At 36.1% G+C, this 23,547-nt stretch overlaps 10 protein-coding genes across 10 annotated transcripts in view; 4 read left to right on the forward strand and 6 right to left on the reverse strand.

The window, feature by feature from the left end:
• The window catches only part of LOC104788929 (glycine-rich protein 23-like), a 551-nt gene extending 332 nt beyond the window's left edge, over positions 1–219 (forward strand). Inside the window, exon 2 of the mRNA XM_019245210.1 lies at positions 5–219. Coding sequence (XP_019100755.1) covers positions 5–219 — 215 coding nt within the window. The remainder of the gene's footprint in view (positions 1–4) is intronic.
• LOC104785707 (diacylglycerol kinase theta-like) lies at positions 2,309–3,274 on the forward strand. The gene is given in 2 exon segments (XM_010510971.2): positions 2,309–2,416; positions 2,419–3,274. Coding segments are annotated over 2 exon segments (876 nt in total). The 5' UTR covers positions 2,309–2,352; the 3' UTR covers positions 3,231–3,274.
• LOC104785708 (aldo-keto reductase family 4 member C10-like) lies at positions 3,768–5,858 on the reverse strand. Its single transcript, XM_010510972.2, has 7 exons — positions 5,649–5,858; positions 5,520–5,570; positions 5,203–5,279; positions 5,006–5,093; positions 4,479–4,754; positions 4,143–4,391; positions 3,768–4,031 (listed from the first exon to the last, which is right to left on the reverse strand). Exons 1-7 carry the CDS (start codon positions 5,766–5,768, stop codon positions 3,948–3,950), a joined length of 945 nt encoding a protein of 314 aa, XP_010509274.1. The 5' UTR covers positions 5,769–5,858; the 3' UTR covers positions 3,768–3,947.
• Positions 6,428–7,260, forward strand: LOC104785709. The gene has a single exon (XM_010510973.2). It carries the CDS (start codon positions 6,445–6,447, stop codon positions 7,018–7,020), a length of 576 nt encoding a protein of 191 aa, XP_010509275.1. The 5' UTR covers positions 6,428–6,444; the 3' UTR covers positions 7,021–7,260.
• On the reverse strand, positions 7,607–10,094 carry LOC104785710 (aldo-keto reductase family 4 member C9-like). Its single transcript, XM_010510975.2, has 8 exons — positions 9,720–10,094; positions 9,439–9,602; positions 9,248–9,298; positions 8,951–9,027; positions 8,760–8,847; positions 8,342–8,617; positions 8,012–8,260; positions 7,607–7,912 (listed from the first exon to the last, which is right to left on the reverse strand). The coding sequence occupies exons 2-8, from the start codon at positions 9,556–9,558 to the stop codon at positions 7,823–7,825; spliced, it is 951 nt and encodes a 316-aa protein (XP_010509277.1). The 5' UTR covers positions 9,559–9,602; positions 9,720–10,094; the 3' UTR covers positions 7,607–7,822.
• LOC104785711 (aldo-keto reductase family 4 member C9) lies at positions 10,220–12,180 on the reverse strand. The gene is made up of 7 exons (XM_010510976.2): positions 12,009–12,180; positions 11,842–11,892; positions 11,500–11,576; positions 11,316–11,403; positions 10,926–11,201; positions 10,590–10,838; positions 10,220–10,483 (listed from the first exon to the last, which is right to left on the reverse strand). The coding sequence occupies exons 1-7, from the start codon at positions 12,126–12,128 to the stop codon at positions 10,397–10,399; spliced, it is 948 nt and encodes a 315-aa protein (XP_010509278.1). The 5' UTR covers positions 12,129–12,180; the 3' UTR covers positions 10,220–10,396.
• On the reverse strand, positions 12,637–15,260 carry LOC104785712 (aldo-keto reductase family 4 member C8). The gene is made up of 7 exons (XM_010510977.2): positions 14,392–15,260; positions 14,259–14,309; positions 13,900–13,976; positions 13,718–13,805; positions 13,369–13,644; positions 13,028–13,276; positions 12,637–12,890 (listed from the first exon to the last, which is right to left on the reverse strand). The coding sequence occupies exons 1-7, from the start codon at positions 14,497–14,499 to the stop codon at positions 12,804–12,806; spliced, it is 936 nt and encodes a 311-aa protein (XP_010509279.1). The 5' UTR covers positions 14,500–15,260; the 3' UTR covers positions 12,637–12,803.
• On the reverse strand, positions 16,035–17,290 carry LOC104788930 (protein PHLOEM PROTEIN 2-LIKE A8-like). Its single transcript, XM_010514691.2, has 3 exons — positions 16,825–17,290; positions 16,478–16,723; positions 16,035–16,333 (listed from the first exon to the last, which is right to left on the reverse strand). Exons 1-3 carry the CDS (start codon positions 17,040–17,042, stop codon positions 16,156–16,158), a joined length of 642 nt encoding a protein of 213 aa, XP_010512993.2. The 5' UTR covers positions 17,043–17,290; the 3' UTR covers positions 16,035–16,155.
• Positions 18,202–18,906, reverse strand: LOC109133066. Its single transcript, XM_019245721.1, has one exon. It carries the CDS (start codon positions 18,751–18,753, stop codon positions 18,487–18,489), a length of 267 nt encoding a protein of 88 aa, XP_019101266.1. The 5' UTR covers positions 18,754–18,906; the 3' UTR covers positions 18,202–18,486.
• Positions 20,671–22,188, forward strand: LOC104785713. Its single transcript, XM_010510980.2, has one exon. It carries the CDS (start codon positions 21,015–21,017, stop codon positions 21,921–21,923), a length of 909 nt encoding a protein of 302 aa, XP_010509282.1. The 5' UTR covers positions 20,671–21,014; the 3' UTR covers positions 21,924–22,188.

Below are 23,547 nucleotides of genomic sequence, written 5' to 3' on the forward strand. Positions count from 1 at the left end.
GGAGGTGGCGTTGGCGGTGATGGAAATGGCGGGGGTCATGGAGGGTTTTGGTCCTTTTGGAGTGGTGCTGGTGGAGGAGACGGAGGTGGAGGCGGCTGGGGCGGAGGCGGCTGGGGCGGAGGCGGCTTTGGTGGTGATGGAGGTGGTGGAGGTTTTGGCGGCGGCGGTGGGGGTGGGGATGGAGGTGGAGGCGGCGGAGGAGGAGGAGGAGGTTGCTGACCTTTGGTGCATAATATCATCTAGAAAAGTTCATGTTAGGAAAAATTCATAGAATTTATTTTATGTGAAATTGTTAGTTTTGTGAAGCATTTTAAATTTTAGTAGTCTATATTTTATTTGTTGATTATTTTAAGTATATAATTTGTAGTTCTTGTGAAGATCGCTTGGTTTTCCTAATACAGTAGCGGTATATATGTATGTGACCAATATTATTATCCATGATGTACCAATATCTTTACTATGGTAATGTATAATATCTTCCTACCAACAGTGATATGTATATATATACACACATGGTTTGGATGAATGTTTTTAAGCCAAATTGGAACACATCGAACGGTGCAAATTATTGCTTCACCTAATTTACGCATACTTGGCATCTTAATTACTTAACGATAATATCACATGGGAAGACTCCGTCAAGTAGTTCCTAATTTCCTATTAAGAGAGAGTAGTTCTGTTTGATTTTGATTCTTCTTTTTCTTTTTTTTGTAAACAATTCTTTTTTTTTTTAGTACTGATAAAGATTTACAACCCTAGCTACACACATGATAGAATATGCGATGCAAATTTATTTTGGTTTTGAAACCAAACTCAGTTCTGAAACCATATACATTATCATTTTTTACATGCCAAAATTTCAGATAAATGTAAGAAAAATTTATTTTCATTTATAAACTATATTAGCAAAACTTAATAAAAGCCTTATCATGCTTGACACGTTTGTAAAATGGTTGTCTGTTATATCGTCAGTCTAAAAGTTTAAACTAGTTATAGACAAAAAAAAAAAAAAAATGAATGATTATTTTCTTTTGACATACTGTATGATCAGGAGTTGTTCAAAAAAAAAAAAAAAGACATACTGTATGATCAGGTTGACGAATCAGTTTCTATAGTTCTTTTAAGCAATTAAGACGGAGAATCGTGGTATCGTATGTTATTCCATATCAGGATATCACACTGTATGCAGCAGCATTATATATCAATTATCAAACCATGTTGCATTATTAAACCCTAGTAGCCAAACTTCAATCAAAGCATTAATTATCATGCGTGACATGTTTGCGACATGTTGTCTATTGTCAGTGTAAACTGGTTATAGAAAAAATTATTAAGAATAATAGTTCTCTTTATCGCTTTGACCAAAATCTACTTTTATTTGTTAATTATTAGTGTTTTTAGATTTAGAATAAATCGTTTGCCAGTAGTATACAAAAATATGTAATAACTAGTTAGGACCCGTGCTACAGCACGAGTTGAATCTTTTTATTTATATCATAATTTTAGAATAAAATACGATTCCAAAAATCACGATTAATGCTAGATTAGGATCTGAAAAACTTTTAAAATCGATCATATAAATTATATTTTATTCTAAAATTATGATATAATAAAAGGAATTTCAACCCGTGCTCTAACACGGCTTTAATCTAGCATTAAGGTTTAATTTTTAATTTCTGAATATGATCCCGAAGATCACGATTAATCTTGTTAAATTAGCGAGATTTGATTCTTTTTTTATGATTAAGAGTATATTTTTATCCCTTAATAACTTTTTTATTGATGTGGTTTATCAACAAAATCTGTAGAAAATAAATTGGTGATATTGTGATTCTAGATATTTGAAACTATATACGTGATCTTCAGAAAATAAAGTTTGGAATATCCATGAACTATCAATTTGGAAAAACCCATTTAAAATTTTCTGTTACAATTAAGGTTTTATTGGTTACAATTAATATATGGATTAATTTATAATTTATGTATAACCTATTTGTAACTATTTATTAAAATTATAAAGTCTACCCAAACAATGTATAGTTCAAGCTAACTTTTAAAGATTAGTACATACCACTCAGCATATACATGATATAATACGTTATTGTGTGTGTTCTTTTTAACCAACCTATCTTTGTGTGATTCTAAATGAACAACAAACATAATAAGAATAGAGACTTTTGACTTTTCCACCTCTTTGGTCCGTCAACTCGTCGAAAGTCAACTAATAAAGGTGTGCCACTCTGTCACACTAGTAAACATATACAACTCTCATTTTAATAGTTCGACGAAATTTCAATATATTCCAACACCAAACACAACTATTGCTCTTGCTGAACCCAAAAAACGGTAAAGATGGCTCCAAGAACACCAAAACAGCGAACCATTCAGCATTTCACGCACGTTCATCCATTGACGGAGTTACCAGCATCGGTGACTTCATCTGCGACGGCTGCAAGACCTACGGCTCAGGTACGACCTATAGATGCGAACCATGCAACTACGATCTCCATGAATATTGCGCCACATGTCCCCTTACCCTCCCAACCTTCATTCATCCCCAGCATGCGCTCAACCTCGTCGTCAGGAAACAACAGTCAACGCGCCAAAACGACCGTGTGTGCGACATATGCGACGAGTCCGTGGAAGGATTGTTCTACCGATGCAAGATATGTGAGTTTGACGTGCATCCGCTCTGCACGCAGCTGCCTCAGCACGTCAGACACGTGCTTCACCCTCCCCATCACTTGGAGTTTCGCCTCGCGGGAGCTAGCCAGTGTATGGTTTGTCATGGTCCGTGCCAATCTTGGAGGTATAGGTGTGAGCTATGTAGATTCGATATTCATATGGAATGTATCTTAGCCGTGTGCAACACGTCACCTTCTGACCAGACCGAAGCATCGGGTACTAAGAGCAGAGGGCTCAAGCCACAGGGAGGACAACCATCGTCGTCGATGCCGTGGCAACAGCCGCATTTTGGTTACCCGTATGCGTATGGACCACCGATGGGTCAACAACCTTATTTTAATCATTATCATCCATATAATTATAATAATTTCAACTACATGAACGGGTTGAATATGAATCCGGTACAAGTACCACCAGCGGCTGGGCCAGGTCAAAATCCGGGTCCGAGTAAGGGATGGAGAATGTTTACTGTTGCATCGAAGCTAACAATGGGAGCTGTTTCTAATGCACTGTTTGGATTTTCCATTGAAAGTCTCATGTCGTGACTTCTTTTGTTTGTTTTCCATTAAAAGTCTCACAGTTAATTTTCTTTTCTAATGCATTACAAACAAAAAGTACATCCGCCCCTGACCACCATCCACCACCCATTTTTGCAAATCTAACCATTACAAAAGAAAAGAAAAAAAAAAGACAACGAGATGTCTCCGTTGAAGCCAGAACAAAAAGTAATCCAACATTGCATTTGCACCCATAGCCATCCATTAATTGTGGTTACAGTTGGTGACTTCATATGCCATGGCTGCAACACCCACGGATGCGGACATACAAATCAAGATCAGGGCCAAGTGCCAAATCGATGTCACATTAAAAGAAAAAGAATGCTTTGTATCTTGAAGTTCATAACGGTTGAGGTTTTCCGCAGTATCATCACTTCATAGCCAATACCAATGCCATTAGTGGTTCCTTTTGAAATGGCACGTCCGTAACGTTACGTGCCATTAAGGTCTGGCACGTATGTTACTTTCAATTCAATAAATCTAATCTACTGTGTGGTTTTACGATCTTCAATTGTACGCAACATATTACAGTCTCGTAACATGGTTTTCATATCGAATATAATTGGGGTAGCAATGCAGCTTCTAAGGCAAATATTGAAAACGTAGCAGAACCAATTATTGAAAACTAGTAGCATTACTAAAAACTGATCTATGACAAATCGTGGAATGATTTGGCACATACGGTGACCAAATCAGCTTCGAGTCTCATATCTCCCCGTCCCAGAGTTCTTCAAGACTCTTATAAGGACTCGTCTCATGAACAAATGACATGCCTCTCACCAACCTACCCTGAAACATTGAAACAACACAGACTTCAATATTCGATAACCCCCAAACATGTGAGCAACATAAATAACCCCTTTGACTTATTTGGACTACAATGTGCGGAAAATAACTTACCTGTTCAATCTCAGAAAACTTGGATAACATGTCATCGGGTATGGACCAATTGAAAACATCGAAGTTCTGTTTAATCCTGTCTTCATGGGTGCTTTTTGGAAGAACACTTTGACCCATTTGGAGACCCCAGCGAAGTGCAACTTGTGCAGGAGTCTTGCCGAGCTTCTCAGCAACACCACCAAGAATAGGGTTCTTCAAAACATCGCTCTTGAGCCACGTTGTCCCTGGAGAACCCAACGGAGAGTAACCCTACAAAAACATCAACTAAAACTGTTAACTTCGGAGATATTTTCTCAGTTTCATAAAAAAGGATATGAATATGTTTGTTCTACATACTGAGAGGTGAACGCCTTTAGATTTGCAGAAATCCCTGAGCACGTTTTGTTGCCATGAAGGGTGACACTCCACCTGGTTAACAGCAGGAGGGACGCGAGCCACCTCCAAGAGATCTGCTAGTTTCTTTAAGGAGAAATTGCTGACACCAATAGCTCTGGCCTTACCCGCATCAAAGAGTGATTCCATTGCTTTCCATGTGTTAGGAATATCAGTTGGCAAAATGTTCTCTGGTTTAAAGCCAGTAGAACCTTTCTTGAGGCTAACAGGCCAGTGAATCTTCAAACAGACCACAAAAAAAAACTGTTAGTTAATCGAATGGTTCCACAAAAACGTTTGAACAATATTTCACACTAGCCTTAAGACTTAAAAATTGAAGTGATATATACATAGTAGATAAAAATACATCTATATGCAAGTGAAGTACCAAAATGGAGTACCAAGTGAAGTACCAAAATGGATTGCTGCAAGTTATGTTGAAAGAAAAGCACATAGACAAACAATACAAGGTTTTCTATTATATTACTTACGAGATAGAGATCGACATAGTCAAGCTGCAGATCCTGTAGAGTTCTATTAAGTGCATTGGGCACCTCTTGAGGATCATGACAAGTACACCTTTCATACGAGAAGGTAACCAAGTTAGAATCTACATAGACTTGAGAACCGATTACGAAGAAAAATAAAATAATCTATAATGTATTCAAAGCAGAGTGATGGAGAATACCAGAGTTTAGATGTGATGAACATTTCCTCACGCTTGACAACTACATCATCAAACAATTTCTTCAGGACTAACCCAATCTACAGGAGGAAGCAAACCCATTGGGATACACAAGACAACGCATAAGAAAGAACATAACTTTTTTTTTTGCTTCAAGTCCCATTAAAAAAAAAAACAAAGCTTTCCTCACACAAAGTATCAAATCGAACAAAAGACAAAAACTTTTTCATAAACCAATGCAGCTTACATCTCCTTTGACTTTCAAAACTTATGCAAGAAACAGAACCATAATCTCATAAGATGAGTTTTTTTGGATGTACCTCTTTTTCGTTGCCATAGATTTGAGCACAATCAATATGGCGATAACCGATCTGCATCAAGTAGAAGAATCTTTAGTGATTTAGCTAATACAATCATTAGTCACAAATCACAAAATCACAGGACCGAACCTTAACAGCAGCTTCGACAGCGTTTCCGACGAGACCAGGATCGGCCTGCCACGTTCCGAGACCGACTGATGGAATCTTCGCTCCGGTGTTGAGCTCAAAGTATCCGATTTCGTCGGCCATGATCTGAGCTACGAGAGATGAATCACCTGAAATCAACACTGAGAGTCTCAGACTGGTCTCTCTGTTAAGGGTTAATGTCAAGTGTGGAGAAGACCATAGATATATGAGTTTGGGCCTTTTTTTGGCCTTTACTCATTTTCATAACCAAGATTTTTTTTTTTTTTTTTCCACTTATAACCAAGATTTATTACATTCCTTTAATAAATACAATTTTATTGATGCTATGTCATAACAATAATAAAAAATAATACAAGTTATAACGTAATTGCAAACTGAAGATTTATGGCTTTTTGCTAAACTACATAGCTACTTTACCTTTTTTAGAAAAAAAGATTTAAAAGCTATCAAAAATAAAATAAAAACCGTTTTAAAATATATATACCCGAGACTGGCTCAGTTTATACATGAAGACACGTCCCTATTGAAAACCAGTCGTGTAACAGAACATTTCAACTTAAAATTCACATATTATATCAACAATTTGATACAGAAAAATTTATAACACTAGTGACATTTTCTTCTGAATGATCAGTCAACTCTACCAAAGTTAACTATATTACTAATTTTTGTATCAATAATACCAACTAGAAGTTATTGCACCAAAGATCAAAAATACCATTTGGCATCCCTTAATCAACCTCTCTTCCCTTCAACTCCCAAAAATCAAGCAGCTGGGATGTCAAACACGATTCGACATTTCACGCATATCCATCCCTTAACCGAAGTGAACGGTGTTGGCACATACACGTGCAATGGTTGCAAACTGTATGGTGAAGGCAAGACCTATCGGTGCAACGAATGCGACTATGATCTCCATGAATATTGCGCTACGTGTCCTCCAAGCCTCAGAAACTCATGTCACGGGCATGATCATGAGCTTATCCTGTACAGCGGTCCCACGCACATGACCGAACGTTCGTGCTATGTTTGCCGAGTTTACATCCAAGGGATGTTCTACATTTGCAAGAATTGCAATTTTGAATCTCACCCGCTTTGCACACACGTTCCAATGCATGCCTCGTCTCCTGATGCAACGGTAACGAGGCAAAGAAGCCTGCATGACCATCCTGGACAGCCATCGTCACCACACCACAATGGTCACGGAAACCCCTATGGTTATGCTATACCATACCCTTATAACCCCTATGGTCATCATCATTATCAGCATCAAAATTCAAACATGAACACGGTTTCTCCAAAAGCGGATTCCAATCCAAGCACGCCAAAAAAGAAAAAAAAGTGGAGTTCTTAATGGCTTCAAGGCTGTACTAGGTGTAACTGCTGGAGTAGCAACCAATTTGCTCGTTGCATCAATTACAGGTAGCACCTTGAATGAAGAAGAGGTTATTTTCTGATGAATTTTTTAACTTGTTTCATGGCTTGTGGTGTGTTTTACGTTTGACGTTGTTTTCCGTTACATGCATATGTGTATGTATGTATCTCGTTTCTCACATTATCGCATGACTGCAAATTGCACTCTTTAAGTATGCAATACGAAAAGATCTATACTACAAAAACATATTTTCAAATCTAAGAATTCTAGAAGACTCTCTTTGTAAACATATACTTAAATTCAATCTCAAAACTGGTTAGACAAAGAGAAGAATGGTCTTTTTATGATCCTTACAAATATTGAAAATTTCTAATATATTTTTGGATATGAGATTTAGAATATGTCGTCTCGAAGCTACAACTTATTGTCACATTGATCCTTATAATTTTGAACTTTTGATTGTATATTTTGTTCTAAGATTGAATACTCGTTTAGACTTTTTTTTAAAAAGCTAGCTCTAATGCAATGTGAATGCAGGAGTTTGATTGGTATGTTCACAAGTCACAACCATATGCAAACATCATATTTCCGGTTTGATATAACTACAAGTCTACAATACATTACAAAATGTATAATAAGAATCGATCTTGTTATAAAAGTTCAATAGAAAAACAAATGTGATGGTAAATTAATATATCAGTGACAACATCCATAAGAAATTGACAAGTCCATCAGAGAAAAACCTCACATTATTTGGCAGAACAAACAGATCAGCTAAACATCATATCTCGCCATCCCATAATTCTTCAATAGACTTATAAGGGCTCAATGTCTCATGAACAAACAAGGAGCCATCGATGACTGACCTAGCCTGCATTTTTAATCCAAATAAAAAACTCTCAGTCCGAGATCATCAAGCCGAGATATAGCATAGCAACCAACTTTATTGAATATAATCTTAAGAACGTACCTGTTCAATCTCAGAAAACTTATTGAACAAGTCATCAGGTATTGACCAATCGAAAACATCAAAATTCTCTCTGAGTCTTCCTTCGTTGGTACTCTTGGGAAGCACACTATGACCCATTTGGAGTCCCCAGCGAAGCGCAACTTGAGCAGGAGATTTTCCAAGCTTTTCCGCGACCATATTCAGTAACGGGTACTTCAAAACATCGCTCTTGAGCCCTTTTGTCCCAGGAGAACCCAACGGTGAGTATGCCTGTCAAAAAAATATATTCATTCAACCAATGTATAAGGTAGAAAGTAAATGGATTGGTGAGGATGAGTAGTGCTGCCTTACACTGAGGTGAACACCTTTGGATTTGCAGAACTCTCGTAGCTTAGTCTGTCGCCAAGAAGGATGACATTCGACCTGGTTAACAGCAGGAGGGACACGAGCTAAATCCAAGAGATCAGCTAGTTTCTTGGTGGAGAAATTGCTTACACCTATGGCTCGTGCCTTGCCAGAGTCATAGAGTGCTTCCATCGCTTTCCATGTGCTAGGAATATCTACAGGCAAAAAGTTCTCAGCCTTAATTCCAACAGAACCTTTCTTCATCCGTGCAGGCCAGTGCATCTTCAAGAAGACCACAAACAAGATGTTATGCAATAATCTTTCCCTCCATAATGCTATGTAGATTTTGTTTTTAAGTATATAAACAGGTTTGCACACTTTTTCTACAACATAAAAAATTTGTGTAACTGTTAGTGATGTTTACCAGATAAAGATCAACGTAGTCAAGCTGTAGATCTTGCAGAGTTCTGTTCAATGCCTCCGGGACATCTTGGGGGTCATGATCAGTACACCTTTGAAATATGATACACAAATTGTAATTGTAAATGCAAGATGATTAAAGCTACGTAAAACTTACTCACAGAAATATATAAGCATTAGACAATCATAATATACCAGAGCTTGGAGGTGATGAACAGCTCCTCGCGTTTTACTACATTGTCTTCAAACAATTGTTTCAGAACTGCCCCAATCTGTGAAAGGGAAACAGAGGAAAGCAACAACATGGATTCAAGAAATTGAGAATGTAACAAGCCAAATACACATATTAAAGACTCTTTTCATCAGTATTGTCTATCAAATAAACACTATGGCCATAAACACAACAAAGACAATTAACTAGAAGCTCAATAGTTAAACTGTGTAAGAACAATTCAAGATCCAAAAAGATAGAATTATTCAGTATGGTTCTACCTCTTTTTCGTTGCCATACAGCTTAGCACAATCAATATGACGATAGCCGATCTGCAATTAGAATTAACATTAAACATCTTTAATATGAGGAAAACAAATTGAAACAGAGTTATGGAATCATCATGATGAAGAAAAAAAAAAAAGAGAGATGTGAAGAAGCAAATAAGAATCGAATTACATAAAAGACAAACCTTAACAGCGGCGGCGACTGCATCACCAACGAGGCCAGGAGAGGCCTGCCATGTACCGAGACCTACCGAGGGGATCTTAGCGCCGGTGTTGAGCTCGAAGCATTTGACCTCATTCGCCATGATTCAGATGTGGTTCAACGCAGTCAGCATTTGGTAACGTCCAACTATTTCAAGAAAATAAAAGAGTGACAAGTGTGAGAGGAAGACAGGGAGGGGCGTGTGGCGAAATTGTCTTTTTTCCTTTCTTTAATTCTAATAAGTATTGTCACGTCAGATATTACGTGGACGGTCGCATGTATCTTATTCGTTAATTTAGGTTAACTCTTTGCTGTCCTCTGTTCTCTGATGGTGACACGTTTCCGAATCAAGATAAATTTCTCTAGTAAGCGGATTCTATAGAAACACATTTTGTAAGATAAAAAGTAATCAAAGTCTTTAGTTTCGTGAATATGCAAAATGATCTTTTGGAGTGTTGCAACTACTAAAGACACCCATAATGATAATGACCAAGGGAGGTGGTCTTACTATTTTTCAAAATTTGCTTATATTTCTTTTTGGATGTGAGATTTAAGATATGCCATCTCACAAATACAACATATTGACACATAGATAAATTCCGAGTGAATCCTGAGATTGAATACTAGTTTGGTCTTTTCACAAACTCATGCATTCACATTACATTAGAGCTAAAGAAAAGACCAAACTAGTATTCAATCTCAGGATTCACTCGGAATTTATCTATGTGTCAATATGTTGTATTTGTGAGATGGCATATCTTAAATCTCACAAACTCATGCATTCACATAAGAAATTACAAAATGTAAAAAACTACAATACATTACAAAATGTATAATAAGATTCTTTTAATAAAAATTCAATAGAAACAAATTTGATATATCCATAAGAAATTGACAAGTCCATCAGAGAAAACAAACATATCAAATAGATAAGCTAACCATCATATCTCCCCATCCCATAATTCTTCAAGAGACTTATAAGGGCTCAGTGTCTCATGAACAAAGAAGGAACCTGTCACTAACCTAGCCTGCATTTTTAATTCAAATATATATAATTTTTTAGTTCGAGATCAAGCCGAGAAATAGCATAGCAACTAACTTACCTGTTCAATGAAATGTTAAGAACGTACGTACCTGTTCAATCTCAGAAAACTTAACGAACAAGTCATCCGGTATTGACCAGTCAAAAACATCAAAGTTCTCACTGATTCTTCCTTCATTGGTACTCTTGGGAAGCACACTGTGACCCATTTGGAGTCCCCAGCGAAGCGCTACTTGCGCAGGAGATTTTTCGAGCTTTTCTGCGACCATATTCAGTATAGGGTTCTTCAGAACATCGCTCTTGAGCCACGTTGTCCCTGGCGAACCCAACGGCGAGTATGCCTGCACAAAAATATTAATTTAATGATCAATGTATAAGGTAGAAATTAAATGAACTGGTGAGATGAGTAGTAAACTAGTAATGCTTACACTGAGGTGAACCCCTTTGGATTTGCAGAAATCTCGTAGCTTGGTCTGTCTCCAAGAAGGATGACATTCGACCTGGTTAACAGCAGGAGGAACACGAGCTAACTCCAAGAGGTCAGCTAGTTTCTTGGTGGAGAAATTGCTTACACCTATGGCTCTTGCCTTGCCCGAATCATAGAGTGCTTCCATCGCTTTCCATGTGCTAGGAATATCTGTAGGCAAAAGATCCTCCATCTTAACTCCAACGGAACCTTTCTTTACCCGTAAAGGCCAGTGAATCTTCAACAACAATCACAAACAAAATGTTATGCAATAATCTTTCCCCATAATGCTACGTAGATTTTGTTTAACAACATAAAAATTGTGTAACTGTTACAAGGAAGTGGTGTTTACCAGATAAAGATCGACGTAGTCAAGCTGCAGATCTTGCAGAGTTTTGTTCAATGCCTCCGGGACATCTTGAGGGTCATGATCATTACACCTATGATGATACACAATTTGTAAAAATGCAAAATGATTAAAGCTAGTTACATGACTTAATTACAGAAATATGCATTAGATAAATCAAAGATCATACCAGAGCTTGGAGGTGATGAACAACTCCTCACGTTTCACTACATTGTCTTCAAACAATTTTTTCAGAACTGCCCCAATCTGTGAAAAGAGAAACAGAGGAAAGCAACAAAACTCAAGATATTGAAAGTAGATCATTAACAAGCCAAAAGGCACATAGATAGTAAAGACTCTTTCCATGATTCCATCAGCATTATCAATCAAAATTGAAAATTGTATAAACAAACACTTTTGCCATCAACACAACAAAGACAATATAAGAAGAATAAGTAGTATCTTTTAGAAGAATCAATGAATAATTGAAAGATCAATTCAAGATCCAAAAAGATATATGTGTGGTTTCTACCTCTTTTTCGTTGTCATACAGCTTAGCACAATCAATATGACGATAACCAATCTGCAATTAGAGTTAAGATTGGATTATAATTTTTACACAAGAAAAAAAAAAAAAAAAGAAGTATGGATTCATAAAGCTGGAGAATAAAATAAAAATAAAAATTTCGAAAGACAAACCTTAACAGCCGCAGCGACTGCATCACCAACGAGGCCAGGAGAGGACTGCCATGTACCGAGACCTACCGAGGGGATCTTAGCGCCGGTGTTAAGCTCAAAGCATTTGATCGCATTCGCCATTCTCAGATGTGGTAGTGTGTTGTTTGCTGTGAGACGCACTCAGCATTTATTAACGTCCCACTATTTCAAGAAAAATAAAAGAGTGACAACTGTGAAAGCGACAGCGGCGGGAGACTCGTGCCGACGAAATTGTCTTTTTCCTTTCATTAAAAATAAAAGTTAAAACCTAAAAAGTGTATTGGCATAATGTCTTACGTGGACGGTGGCACCTAACTTAATTAATTCGTTCATTTAGATTTCCTCTTGGATTTTCTCTGCGTCTTTTTGGTCCACACACCGCACTAGCGACCAAAAATATTCACTATAGTGCCGACCTAGTAAATTCCCTTTATATAGAGAACTAATTGGAGAATAATATGGAAAAGCTTTCTAAAATATGTCATGTAAAAAATTCAAAGTTCATACATGATTGATTACATGGTTTTTGATTTTCATACATGTTTACATGGTTTGGGAAAACTCTTTACGCGAGAACTAAGGATATAATCTTAAGCTCGACTAAACTCTCTTATGTTGAAATCATTTTATTGTTTGAAGACTGCAGAGTAATAACATTTGTCAAACCTCATGAAATCCTTATGTGTTTAGTGTTTCTCATGGAAGGATTACAAAAACATTACATATTTATTTTCCATGTCCTTATTGGTTTTACAGATAGAGAGGAGGGAAGTTATCTCAAATTTCACCGTCCCATAACTCATCGAGGGTCTTATAGACGCCGTATGTCTCATGCACAAACTCAGCAGCTCGGACTAACTTTTCCTGCAAGATTTATAGGGTCAGTAAAGAACCATGATTTATCGAAGAAACAAGATAGTTAAGAAGAGGAGGGAAGATCATAAGAAACCAAACCGAAAGTTACTTGACTGATCCAGAAAAAAACAGAGGAAATAACTTGCCTGGGGAATGTTAGAGAACTTGGCAATCAGATCTTCAGGTATAGACCAGTCAAAAACATCAAGGTTCTCCTTGAGCCGAGCCTCGCTTGAGCTCTTTGGTAGAACACTATGACCCATTTGGAGTCCCCAACGGAGAGCCACTTGAGCAGTGCTTCTTCCAAGTTTCTCTGCAACCTCGGAGACAATCTGGTTCTGAAGAACCTTTAGCCTGACTTCTCCTTTAGTTTGGGAACCCAAAGGAGAGTAACCCTATCAACAATCAAAAACCAATGATGATGGCAGCTTCATTAACTCATAGTCACAAGAAACATAGCAAATTCAGAATGTGTAAGTATACTCACAGATAAGTGAACTCCTTTGGATTTGCATAGCTCATGAAGACCATGTTGCTGCCAAACTGGGTTACACTCCACTTGGTTAACAGCAGGGGTTACACGTGCCACATCAAGAAGATCTTTGAGCTTCTTCGACGAGAAATTGCTCACACCAATTGCCTTAGCTTTTCCAGAGTCATACAGAGCTTCCATAGCTTTCCATGTACTTGGTATATCAGGTTTAGTGAGCATTTCAGGTGCTGGCGTAGTCGATTCCATCTTCGTGCTCACTGGCCAATGTATCTTTCAACAAAAAAACACATCAAAATGAAAGAAACTACACAAATCCAAGATTCATTTGCTAAGTTATATGTACCAGATATAGATCAACATAGTCAATCTGTAAGTCCTGTAATGTTTTGTCAAGTGCCTTAGGCACATCTTCAGGCAAATGATCATTGCACCTGCAAAACCAAAACCAAAAAAACATAAACATGTGTTTATATATATGCAGACTAGAAGAAAAGCTTGGCCAAAGGAGAAAGTAGTTGCACAAACCAGAGCTTGGAAGTGATAAATAACTCCTGACGCTTCACGAAACCATCATCTATCAGCTTCTTCAATACACCACCAATCTAACAAATGGAACCATAGCGTGAGAACAACCGAAAACAGAACACTTTTAACACAACAGACTAAAACAGAGTCATTTTCCCTAACTCATTCAATGGTGCAAATACGTTTTAAGGATATTGTGAGGATTCTTGTGCCACCATGAACCCCAACTAAGCTATAACTTACATTGTTACCCAGTCAAAACTTTTAATCTATTGCCAAATGAAATCCATATTATGGTTCAAGAGAATTATTTTGTTTTTAGAATTTAAGAGAAATTGTCAATGTTAAAAATTGTGTACCTCTTTCTCGTTACCGTAAATAGATGCACAGTCGATATGCCTGTACCCAATCTAGAATTGACAAAGAGACAGAGAGGAATGTAAGTATGTATTTTTGTTTTAAAAGCTTAACATTCGATCTGAATAATAATACCTTAATCGCCTGTTCGATCGATTCCGGAGCCATGGCGTAGGTTCCGAGACCGACCGAAGGTAACTTGGCACCAGTGTTCAGCTCGAAGAAACGAATCGGAACAGCCATCTCTATGAAACAGAAGAAACAAAAAAAAAAAAAAGAAAAAAAAAGAGAGAGAATGTGATGCAAAAAGAAAAGAAGAAGACGCAACTCAGTTTAGAGAGTATAAACTCCTTTTGTTTTGTTTCTGCCTCAAAATTGCTTTTAAAAGGTATGGCCAATGACACGTTTCACTATGAGCGTTTTTGTTGTTTTGGTACCAATATCTACATAATTGATGGTATTTATTATTTTCAAAAGTGATGTACCGTCAATTCCAAAGTCCTCAATAGAGGAGGAGTCCTGGGAGATAAGCAACCCCGATGGATCTTTGAGGATCCCCGCTCAGCCCTGAAGAAGCAGCATCCACGCTACAGGTAAAATCAGTCGAACCTCAAGGTGGCGAAATCGATTGCTAATTGCAGAGTCAGAGTGGGAATGTCAATTTGCGCACTCTGCCACTGCCTTGCTTCAGTAATCGCCTTGATATAGACTTTCTTTTGCTAAGAATCGAAGATCTTCAAAAAGCAGTCCACAAACTCCACATGATCCAGTGCACCAACAGCAGATCTCCAAAGGAAATTTTTCTGTTTAGGAGCAGTTTTCGATTGCCAAATCTGTTTGAGCCACCCAGAGGAATTGTATTGGGGAAAGCATTTTGCTAAAGATTTTGTCGAGTAAGAACCTGATTTTTCAGGTAACCACTCACCTCTTTCTTTCATTGTACCAAATAATGTATTATTGTATAAGCCAGAATACAATCTATTTTGATTTTTGAGTGAATAAGCTCCTGGCTTCTTCTTTCTCTTTCTCACTTTTATGTTTAGTTATATAAACTTGCTTGGAATTTTTTTTTTTTTTTTCTTTTTCTTTGCTTAGAATCTTTTATGCAACACTGGCTATACAACGCCGTTTTATCGCTTCCATCGACTTATTTAACAAAGGAATTCGAGCTTGCCCGACCTGATTGTTCAATATTAAGGAAAGAGTAATCATATACTCTTTCCTTAATATTCAATAGATTCAAAAAACAACATAAAGTATTAAATTCGGGTTTTACTGTGGGCGTCCAACTCAAAACCAATTGGCAATGAGTGGAGAGGCCCTAACCCTTTATATATTACTCAAGTCCCTTCACATCTATCAGATGTGGGATCTTTTCTCCACACGCCCCCTCGAGATAATGGCTATTCTAGCCGTTGATCTCGACAGAATCCATCACGCCCCCTCGAAATAATGCTCTATTTTTTTCAGCTATCTCGAAGGAATTAGGCCTTCCTTTGGGCCATCAATTAATAGAGTGATCGAGCCTCTATCCGGGCCGGATTAATTAACAGGCCAGCGTGTGTAGGCTCTGATACCATATTAAATTCGGACTTTACTGTGGGCTTCCAACTCAAAATCAATTGGCAATGAGTGGAGAGGCCCTAACCCTTTATATATTACTCAAGTCCCTTCACATCTATCAGATGTGGGATCTTTTCTCCACATAAAGTTGTAGATTTTGATATGTATTAGAGATAAATTGATAATCATTTGAAAAGTGAGAGGTTCTTCTTGAGTCACAGGTATTCCCAAGATCGATCTGAATTTAAACAGCAGCATAGAGAAGAAAAAATAGAACCTTTAATAGATAAAAGACTCACACTATCCAGACATAATTGCAGAACACTAATAATTACATCAAAACTTTATCTTTTTGGTTTTGATCCTCTTGAAAACGGTAATCTCACGTGGGAAATTGCATTTGCGATTCTTTTTGTTTTTTTCCCCAAAATGATTCACTTCGTCCTCAGTTCCAATTGCTGCTATAACTCTCTGAACTTCCTTGACAATCTCCTTGATAAAATCGGCTTCAGATCTGCCAAGAAAGAATAACATACTTCACATAAATGAAAAACATACTTCACATTTTGAAGAAAATTACAGAGAGAACATAACTTTCTTTGGTTTTAATTAGACGGAAAAGAAGAAGATGGATGGAGTGAGTGTGCGCTTAAAGTACCTCTTGTCTCCCAATGACAAACCCATCTTGTCGGAAATACATTCCAAGGCTTCTTTCCATTTCTTTATCTCATCTCCAGTAGATCTTTTAGCGAGAGTCCAGAATTTTTCACCAAACTCACCTGTCTGTTTTCTGATGTCTTCTGGCTCTACGTTGTAGAAGATTGGAATGACTAGGAGCTTTCCTTGATCCGCAAGTTTCTTCATAGTAACCAACTCATCCATACACCACGGCGACTCTGCATACCTATAATTAATACAAGATGATTTATGTATGTTCCTTGAATATTCTAGTTCAGTGAAGAAGATATTGGATAATCGTCAAGAGTGTGAAAGAATAGTATAGACCTGGTAGAGAAGATGGCCAGCGCGATCTTCGACTCTTGAAGCCTTACAAATAGATTTTTAAGGTCTTTGCCTCTCAGCTCGTATCTGTCTACGAAGATGTTTATCCCATTCCTTTCGAAAGCATCAATAAGGTGGCTCACGAAGCTATAACGCAATTCCTCTCCCCGGAAATTTAAGAACAGTTGATGCGATTGAGTGGAAGAGAAGACAGCCATCATTGTTCAGAGGTTTGCATGAAATTAAGTACATTACGCTGTTAAATAAATTATTCCAAACCTTATTTGGCAGGCAGTGGAAGCAAAACCATCAGTCAAAGTCTTCTGTTTCTGACAATTGAAATATAGTGGAATGACGGTTATGACCCTCGCCGGGGACGGAGACATTTAGAGCATGGGATCAATTGAAATATAGTGGAATGACGGTTATGACCCTCGCCGGGGACGGAGACATTTAGAGCATGGGAACGGTTAGGGACGATTTTTTGTCCCTCAATTTTTATATTATTATTTTGAAAGTTTCTTATTTTTAGCATGAGTATTGGTGTCTATTTGTATTTGGTCCCCCGAATAAAATAATAATATTATTCAAAACATACAATTAAGAAATTAAAAACATAAAACATAAAACATAAAAACATCAAAACAAAAACAAACATTTTATTCAACTCATAGAATGTGTTCCTCACAGTTGGTCCCCTGAATAAATTACAAAGTTACGAAAACTTGAAATGTAATTATAGAAAAATATCACACAAATAAACTCTAAAATATTAAATGAACTAAAAATATTATAATAATTGTGCATTTTTGTTCATATACTTTTGGGTAAGATAATTTAAAATTTGTTAGAAGTTAAACTAAAACTAGAAAGATATATTATAAAACAAATATTTATATCGAAAAACAATAAAATAAAGAAAATGCATCAATAATAAAAGATTATTAAAACATGTAGAAGAGTTAAAAGATTATTAATACACAAAGTTGTTGATCGAACTCACCACCATTGAGTTAACATGGGGCACCATGTTGCCAACAGAGCTAATAGGCCCAAACATCACATTAACACAAACGAAACTATAAGAATTAGTAAAGGGCACGTGCCAAATAGACGGACGAGAAAACGTCCCTCTTTAAGAAACGTTTTTTCATTATTGGATTTTTTTGATTTATTTTTAAAAAACAAATACCCGGGGACGGCTCAAATAGACGTCATTGCATATGGTCTTATAGTTCAAACATAATTAATTAATTTTGTTTTTAGTTTTATCTTCTCAAGTATTGTTTTTGTACATGTAAACAGAATTTACCCCCATATAATTTCTACAATTTCAATTGATTTAAAATTGAAAAAAAAAAACATCGTAAGCTCGAATCATTTCACAAAAGTGATCACGGATAAACTAAATACAGTATATTCATATAAATTTTTATACAATTGGAAGAACACACAAATCAAAAGCCACGAAGACTACCCCTTTTGAGTTTAAAGCCCACGCTTAGAGAACCAATCTCCCAAACCGGAATGATTACATCAGGTTTATTTTATTAAACCGGTCCAACCCTAACTCTAAAGCGAAACGAAACGAAATTCACGAACCCTTCCCACCCTCACACCGTCAAACGCATGAATCTTCAGGTTCCTTACAGAAACGCATGTGAATCACGTGACAACCCGACGAGAAACTGGTGACTGGACTCCCCTGTAAACAGCGAACGTAGTGGTGGTGGTGGTGGTCTTCGACGACGATGACGGCGCCGTATTGGAAGAAGATCCACGACCCGATACTTCGAAATCGGATCTTCCGAACCGACCGGAATCTCCCGGAAGACGAACGTAGTAAGATGAAGAAAGTTGCTGCGACGATGACTCGTCGCCGTAACGGATTTGCATGACGGCTTTGTAAACCAACGGGATCAGACCCTCCATTTCTCTCTTCTTTACTTGTTTTTTTGGCGAGACCAAACAAAGAACACAGAGCAGGTTTCGTTTTTTATAGAACGATCAAGATTTGCAACGTGGCGTCTTATGATTTGTTGCTGCATCCACAAGTTTTCCCACGTCATTATATGAGTTTGCAAGGATAAAAAGAGAAGCAACCTTTGAATGTGAAATCTGGCTACAAGAAGAATCTGATAGCTACATTCAAACTAATATAAAAAAACCACGGCTGGTCCAATGGGTTTATCCCTAACAAAATTATATTTTAACACCTATTTAATTATATGAAATCAAGTTTATCCACATCCAATTTTGATAATGGCATGCAGCTGGACTGCTAGAGAGTTGTAAACTTGCAACTCTTCTGTTTGTTACTTTGTTGTAGTTTTAGAAATATATAAGACGTCTTTAAAAATGTTCTTATTGATAAAGTCTACAAGAGTAGTTAATTGATGTTACGAAGCGAAAAAATTATTCTATGAAATCTTTGAATAATGGGAAGTAAATCATAATATATTTATAAAAAGTGGAAGATATGTTTGGATTATTATAGAAAAAGAACGTATGATGTCAAAAGATTTGTTAAGTGGTGACGTTTTGGGGGTAAATAAAAATAAGAAAAGGTTACGGAATTGTGCCCACTAGACTATTTTGGTATAGTCAACATATTAAAAGCATTTAGCTATTTAGGACTTGATTAATCCGTTTGCGTTGAAGAAGCCAATTTTGAGTATGATATATTGACTACTGTTTTGATTTAATGTTTATCTATCTGCTTGTTGGCCGTGCCTGGTACAAATGATGACTGTGGCTATATCCTATATATAATACTTAATTTGATTACCTTACAGACTATGATGTTAACAATAAATATATATGATAGTACTGTCAAAATATTAGATATCTCCGAAATTCAAAACATGTGTGATCAGGATGGTCTTAAATAAGTTATAAATGAAGGTGAAATGTGTCTATCACAAATAACATCATGTCAAGAAGTTTGTAGTAAATTCTTACGAGTTGTTAGTTTTGCAATTTCCTCTGAAATTATAGATTTTAAGAGTTTCTTACTTTCTTGTAAAGAAAAATAGGATGTGAAAAAAAAAAAAAAAAAAATAGGATGTACAAGGAGGCTAGCTTCAAAGCTTTTTTGATTATTGAAAAAAAATAAAAAGAAAAACAAAATTCAACACGAAAATATTGAACTTGTTAATTGCTCCCTCTTTTATTTTTCATATGGGCCTTGAAGAGTATATTTGAAGCCCAACACCTAGGTTGGTTGGTCTTTTATCTTATGTCCGATTTTTCTTTTTAGATCAAAATATATTTTCGTATTATGTGGAGTTAGCTTTTTTTTTTTTTTTTTTTTTTTAAATTCCAATATTGAGTTCGATTATGAACTAGTGTGACAAATAGTTTACCAATGTAATTAACTTTAGAGTTTACGAAATGAAATGAAAGTTTTGAAATGTCAGGTTAGGACATTCCAGTTGAACAAAGACACAAAAGATGAATGAATAATTTCATTATGGTCATCAATTGAAAAAATCATATCGTGAATTACCATCATTTTATAAATAAAATTCGTTTGGTTAAATGATATTATTTAGTTTATTTATAAAATATTTCATTTCATTAAAAAATGTTGATTAACAAAATTCTTGATATGATATACTCAAAATTAAATTCATTTAACCGAAACATGTATTTAATCTATTTATCGTGAGGATTTACCTATTTAAATAAATAGTAGTTTTTGAACAAACTATAGTCACCTCAAAGACATAACATACACGTAGGTGTGTATAGAATGTGTATAAAATGACTGTAGATTCACAAGAATAATACGATACAAACAAATATATTAAAAACTAGTATACGTTCACTTGTTGGTAGCCACTTGGGACAAGCAAACACAAAAGATTTTAGATCAGTCAGCTAACTTTTACTAAAATCCAAAGTTCGTATCATCTTTTTTTCTTCATAAAATCCCTACGGTCCAATTAATTAACATAATAAAATATAACCCCTTGATCGTTTAAAATACTCCACTCGTTTTGGTTTTAATTGACATTTTATCACACCCTGACCTCCATTATTTTCATGACACCATTCTTGATCTTTTCCGTAATCCACCACCTAATATTAATCACCTAGGGTTCCTCTAACCACCCAAGAAAACAAGGAAGATTTTTTTTTTTTTTTCCTCTAGGGCTTGTCGTCAACTTCTCAATTGGCCATCATCTACAATGGAGAAACCTGATGACTTCTGGATCCCCAAGAAAAGCAACAAAGAATCATCATGGGAAGAGCTGGCTTTCGCGGAAGACGATGCTGCCGGATCTTTGTGGCCGCCGAGATCTTACACGTGTAGCTTCTGCCGGAGAGAGTTTAGATCGGCTCAAGCCCTCGGTGGCCACATGAACGTTCACCGAAGAGACAGAGCACGGCTTAAGCAAGCCGACGACCAATACTTATTCTCCAAATCTTCTTCACCTCCGGAGTATCCATCTCATAACGATAGCGATGATATTCGTGAAACCTCTTGCTATACTTTGGTTTTTAACTCAAAACCTAATTATTTTAAGACTCAACACTCTTGTGTTATTGACCTTTCTTCGTCTTCTTCTTTACCATATTTGACTCCTAGGGTTTCTTCTGGTTTGCCTGAAAAACAAAATACTTCTTCCTCTTCTCCTTCTTTCGTTGTAGAGCCTTCCAAGAACTCAAAAAAAATTCCCTCTTCCCCATGGCCGTGCCCGAGTACCTTTGTGGAGCAAAAGCGTTGTGATCTATATGAAATTCCGGTTATGGAAGGAGACAAGAAGAGAAAGATCGAGAGTGATATGCCAAGAAACGAGCACAAAGCAAAACTTGGTCTTGGAAATAGCACCGATCTCTCTGTGAGCATGAATCTGGTCATCCACCAGAGTTTTCCGATTACTGCTCACGGCAGCGATGATGAGATCGAGAGGGGTGATATATGTAAGAGAAGACGAAGGCATGAGAGTCCATCGCAGCCATCGATTTTCATTTCAAGTTTATCTTGTAAGAGTGACATTATTACAAGAAAAGAGGAGATCAAACACAAGGGTGATCGCTTTCAGGAGTTAGACCTTGAGCTTAGGCTAGGGACAGATCCACCAAAGGGAAATTGATTGATGGACCGATGAATCCCTACCAAAACAAAGGTAAGGAAGAAAAAAAATATATAAATAGAAACATTTCATATGGGTGTATGTGTATGTGTGTTACTTGGATTTATCTTTCCTTGGTTTTTGCGTGTTTAAAGTGTACCAGCTGCTATACAGATTTTTGGGTTTTAGTTCTTTTTTTTTGGGATGAGTTGTATGAAAAATCCATTTAAAAAAAAAAAACAAAGTGAGAAATGTAAGGAAATACTAAAGGCTTGAGCAATATTTTCGTATACAGTTTTCTCGTACTTGATAAATTTTCTAAGCATTCTTACTACACAGTATACACCCTAGTTAAATCATTCTATACACTATTATTATTACATATTTAGATAATTTTTCCCGGGAATGAATCATATACAATGCTTATCACATACCCAAAGATAATTCATTTCCTGATTTCTAATTTAAGGCTTTGAGATATCTATTAGCATTGCATTGTGGGTAAATGAGAAACCAAGTTATATAATTAAGTTTGGATTAAGCTTGGATTTGAAAAAGAGTATATGAACTCTCGGTACTAGTATTAATAAGTCTTTGAAATGAAAATATGAAAAAATAGCAAAACGAATATGACAATGTTGTGCGTGGCAATCAAAAAATACTATGTATGCATCTATTTTAAGTACTTGGATATATAAACAAGACCAAAGTATATATATATATATATATAGACTATATATATAATCCAACTATAATGAATCAGTGATATACTAGAGCTAGGAGATCGTTATAAGCTTTAAAATCTCGGCTTCGAATCTTACTACTGGAAAATGACAACTCATTTGTTATGAAAAAAAACTACGGATGATCTAAAGTCCGAGACCTCTTGGTTAAAAAGAACAAAAAAAAAGAAGTATTGAGCATGTTGTGGTGTAACCACAATCCAAAATAAAATCACATGAAGAAGGAATATTTTGTCACAATTTCCGAGAGAGAGAGAGATAGAGAGAGAATGATGAATAATTGTCTCATACTAGATCTTAGTTGCTTAATTTATAAAAGAATTTCGATAGCTCTAATATAATTAACATTTTTTATGATTATAATATTTGCATTATATATTCCATATATTCTTATCTGGATTTTTTGATAAGAATTTTTTTTCTTATAAACTCCAATACTAGTTCATTGATCATATAATCATATTAAAGTATTTTTTTTCATAAAGAGAGAGATTAAGATATATGTTCTATCTAGCTAAGACATGTTCGAGTCCCCAATACATAAACAAGACGACTCTGTGTATCAATGATTTAGAAAGTAGCAAAGATTGAATAATTTGATGCTTATTTTGCATCAACTTACCGTTAGACGTTAGTGTTAGTGTTACTACTATCAAGGGTTGAGTAAATTTTGTTATATAATACGATATCGTGCTATATGTACATGTTTAGAAAGAAAGAAAAAAAAAAAAAATCTTTATCAAAAATTTGATCCAGTCTCTTTGGCAAAAATACAAAAGTCTACGAATACCCAAAAATAAAAAACGAATTCTAATTTCTAATTTAAGAATTAAATCCCCAACCAAAAAATATAACGAGTATGATGTCCAAAATAACGAAAGATTGAATTCTAATTTTTTATC

The sequence above is a fragment of the Camelina sativa genome, chromosome 5, assembly GCF_000633955.1.
Source record: "Camelina sativa cultivar DH55 chromosome 5, Cs, whole genome shotgun sequence".
NCBI lineage: Eukaryota > Viridiplantae > Streptophyta > Magnoliopsida > Brassicales > Brassicaceae > Camelina > Camelina sativa.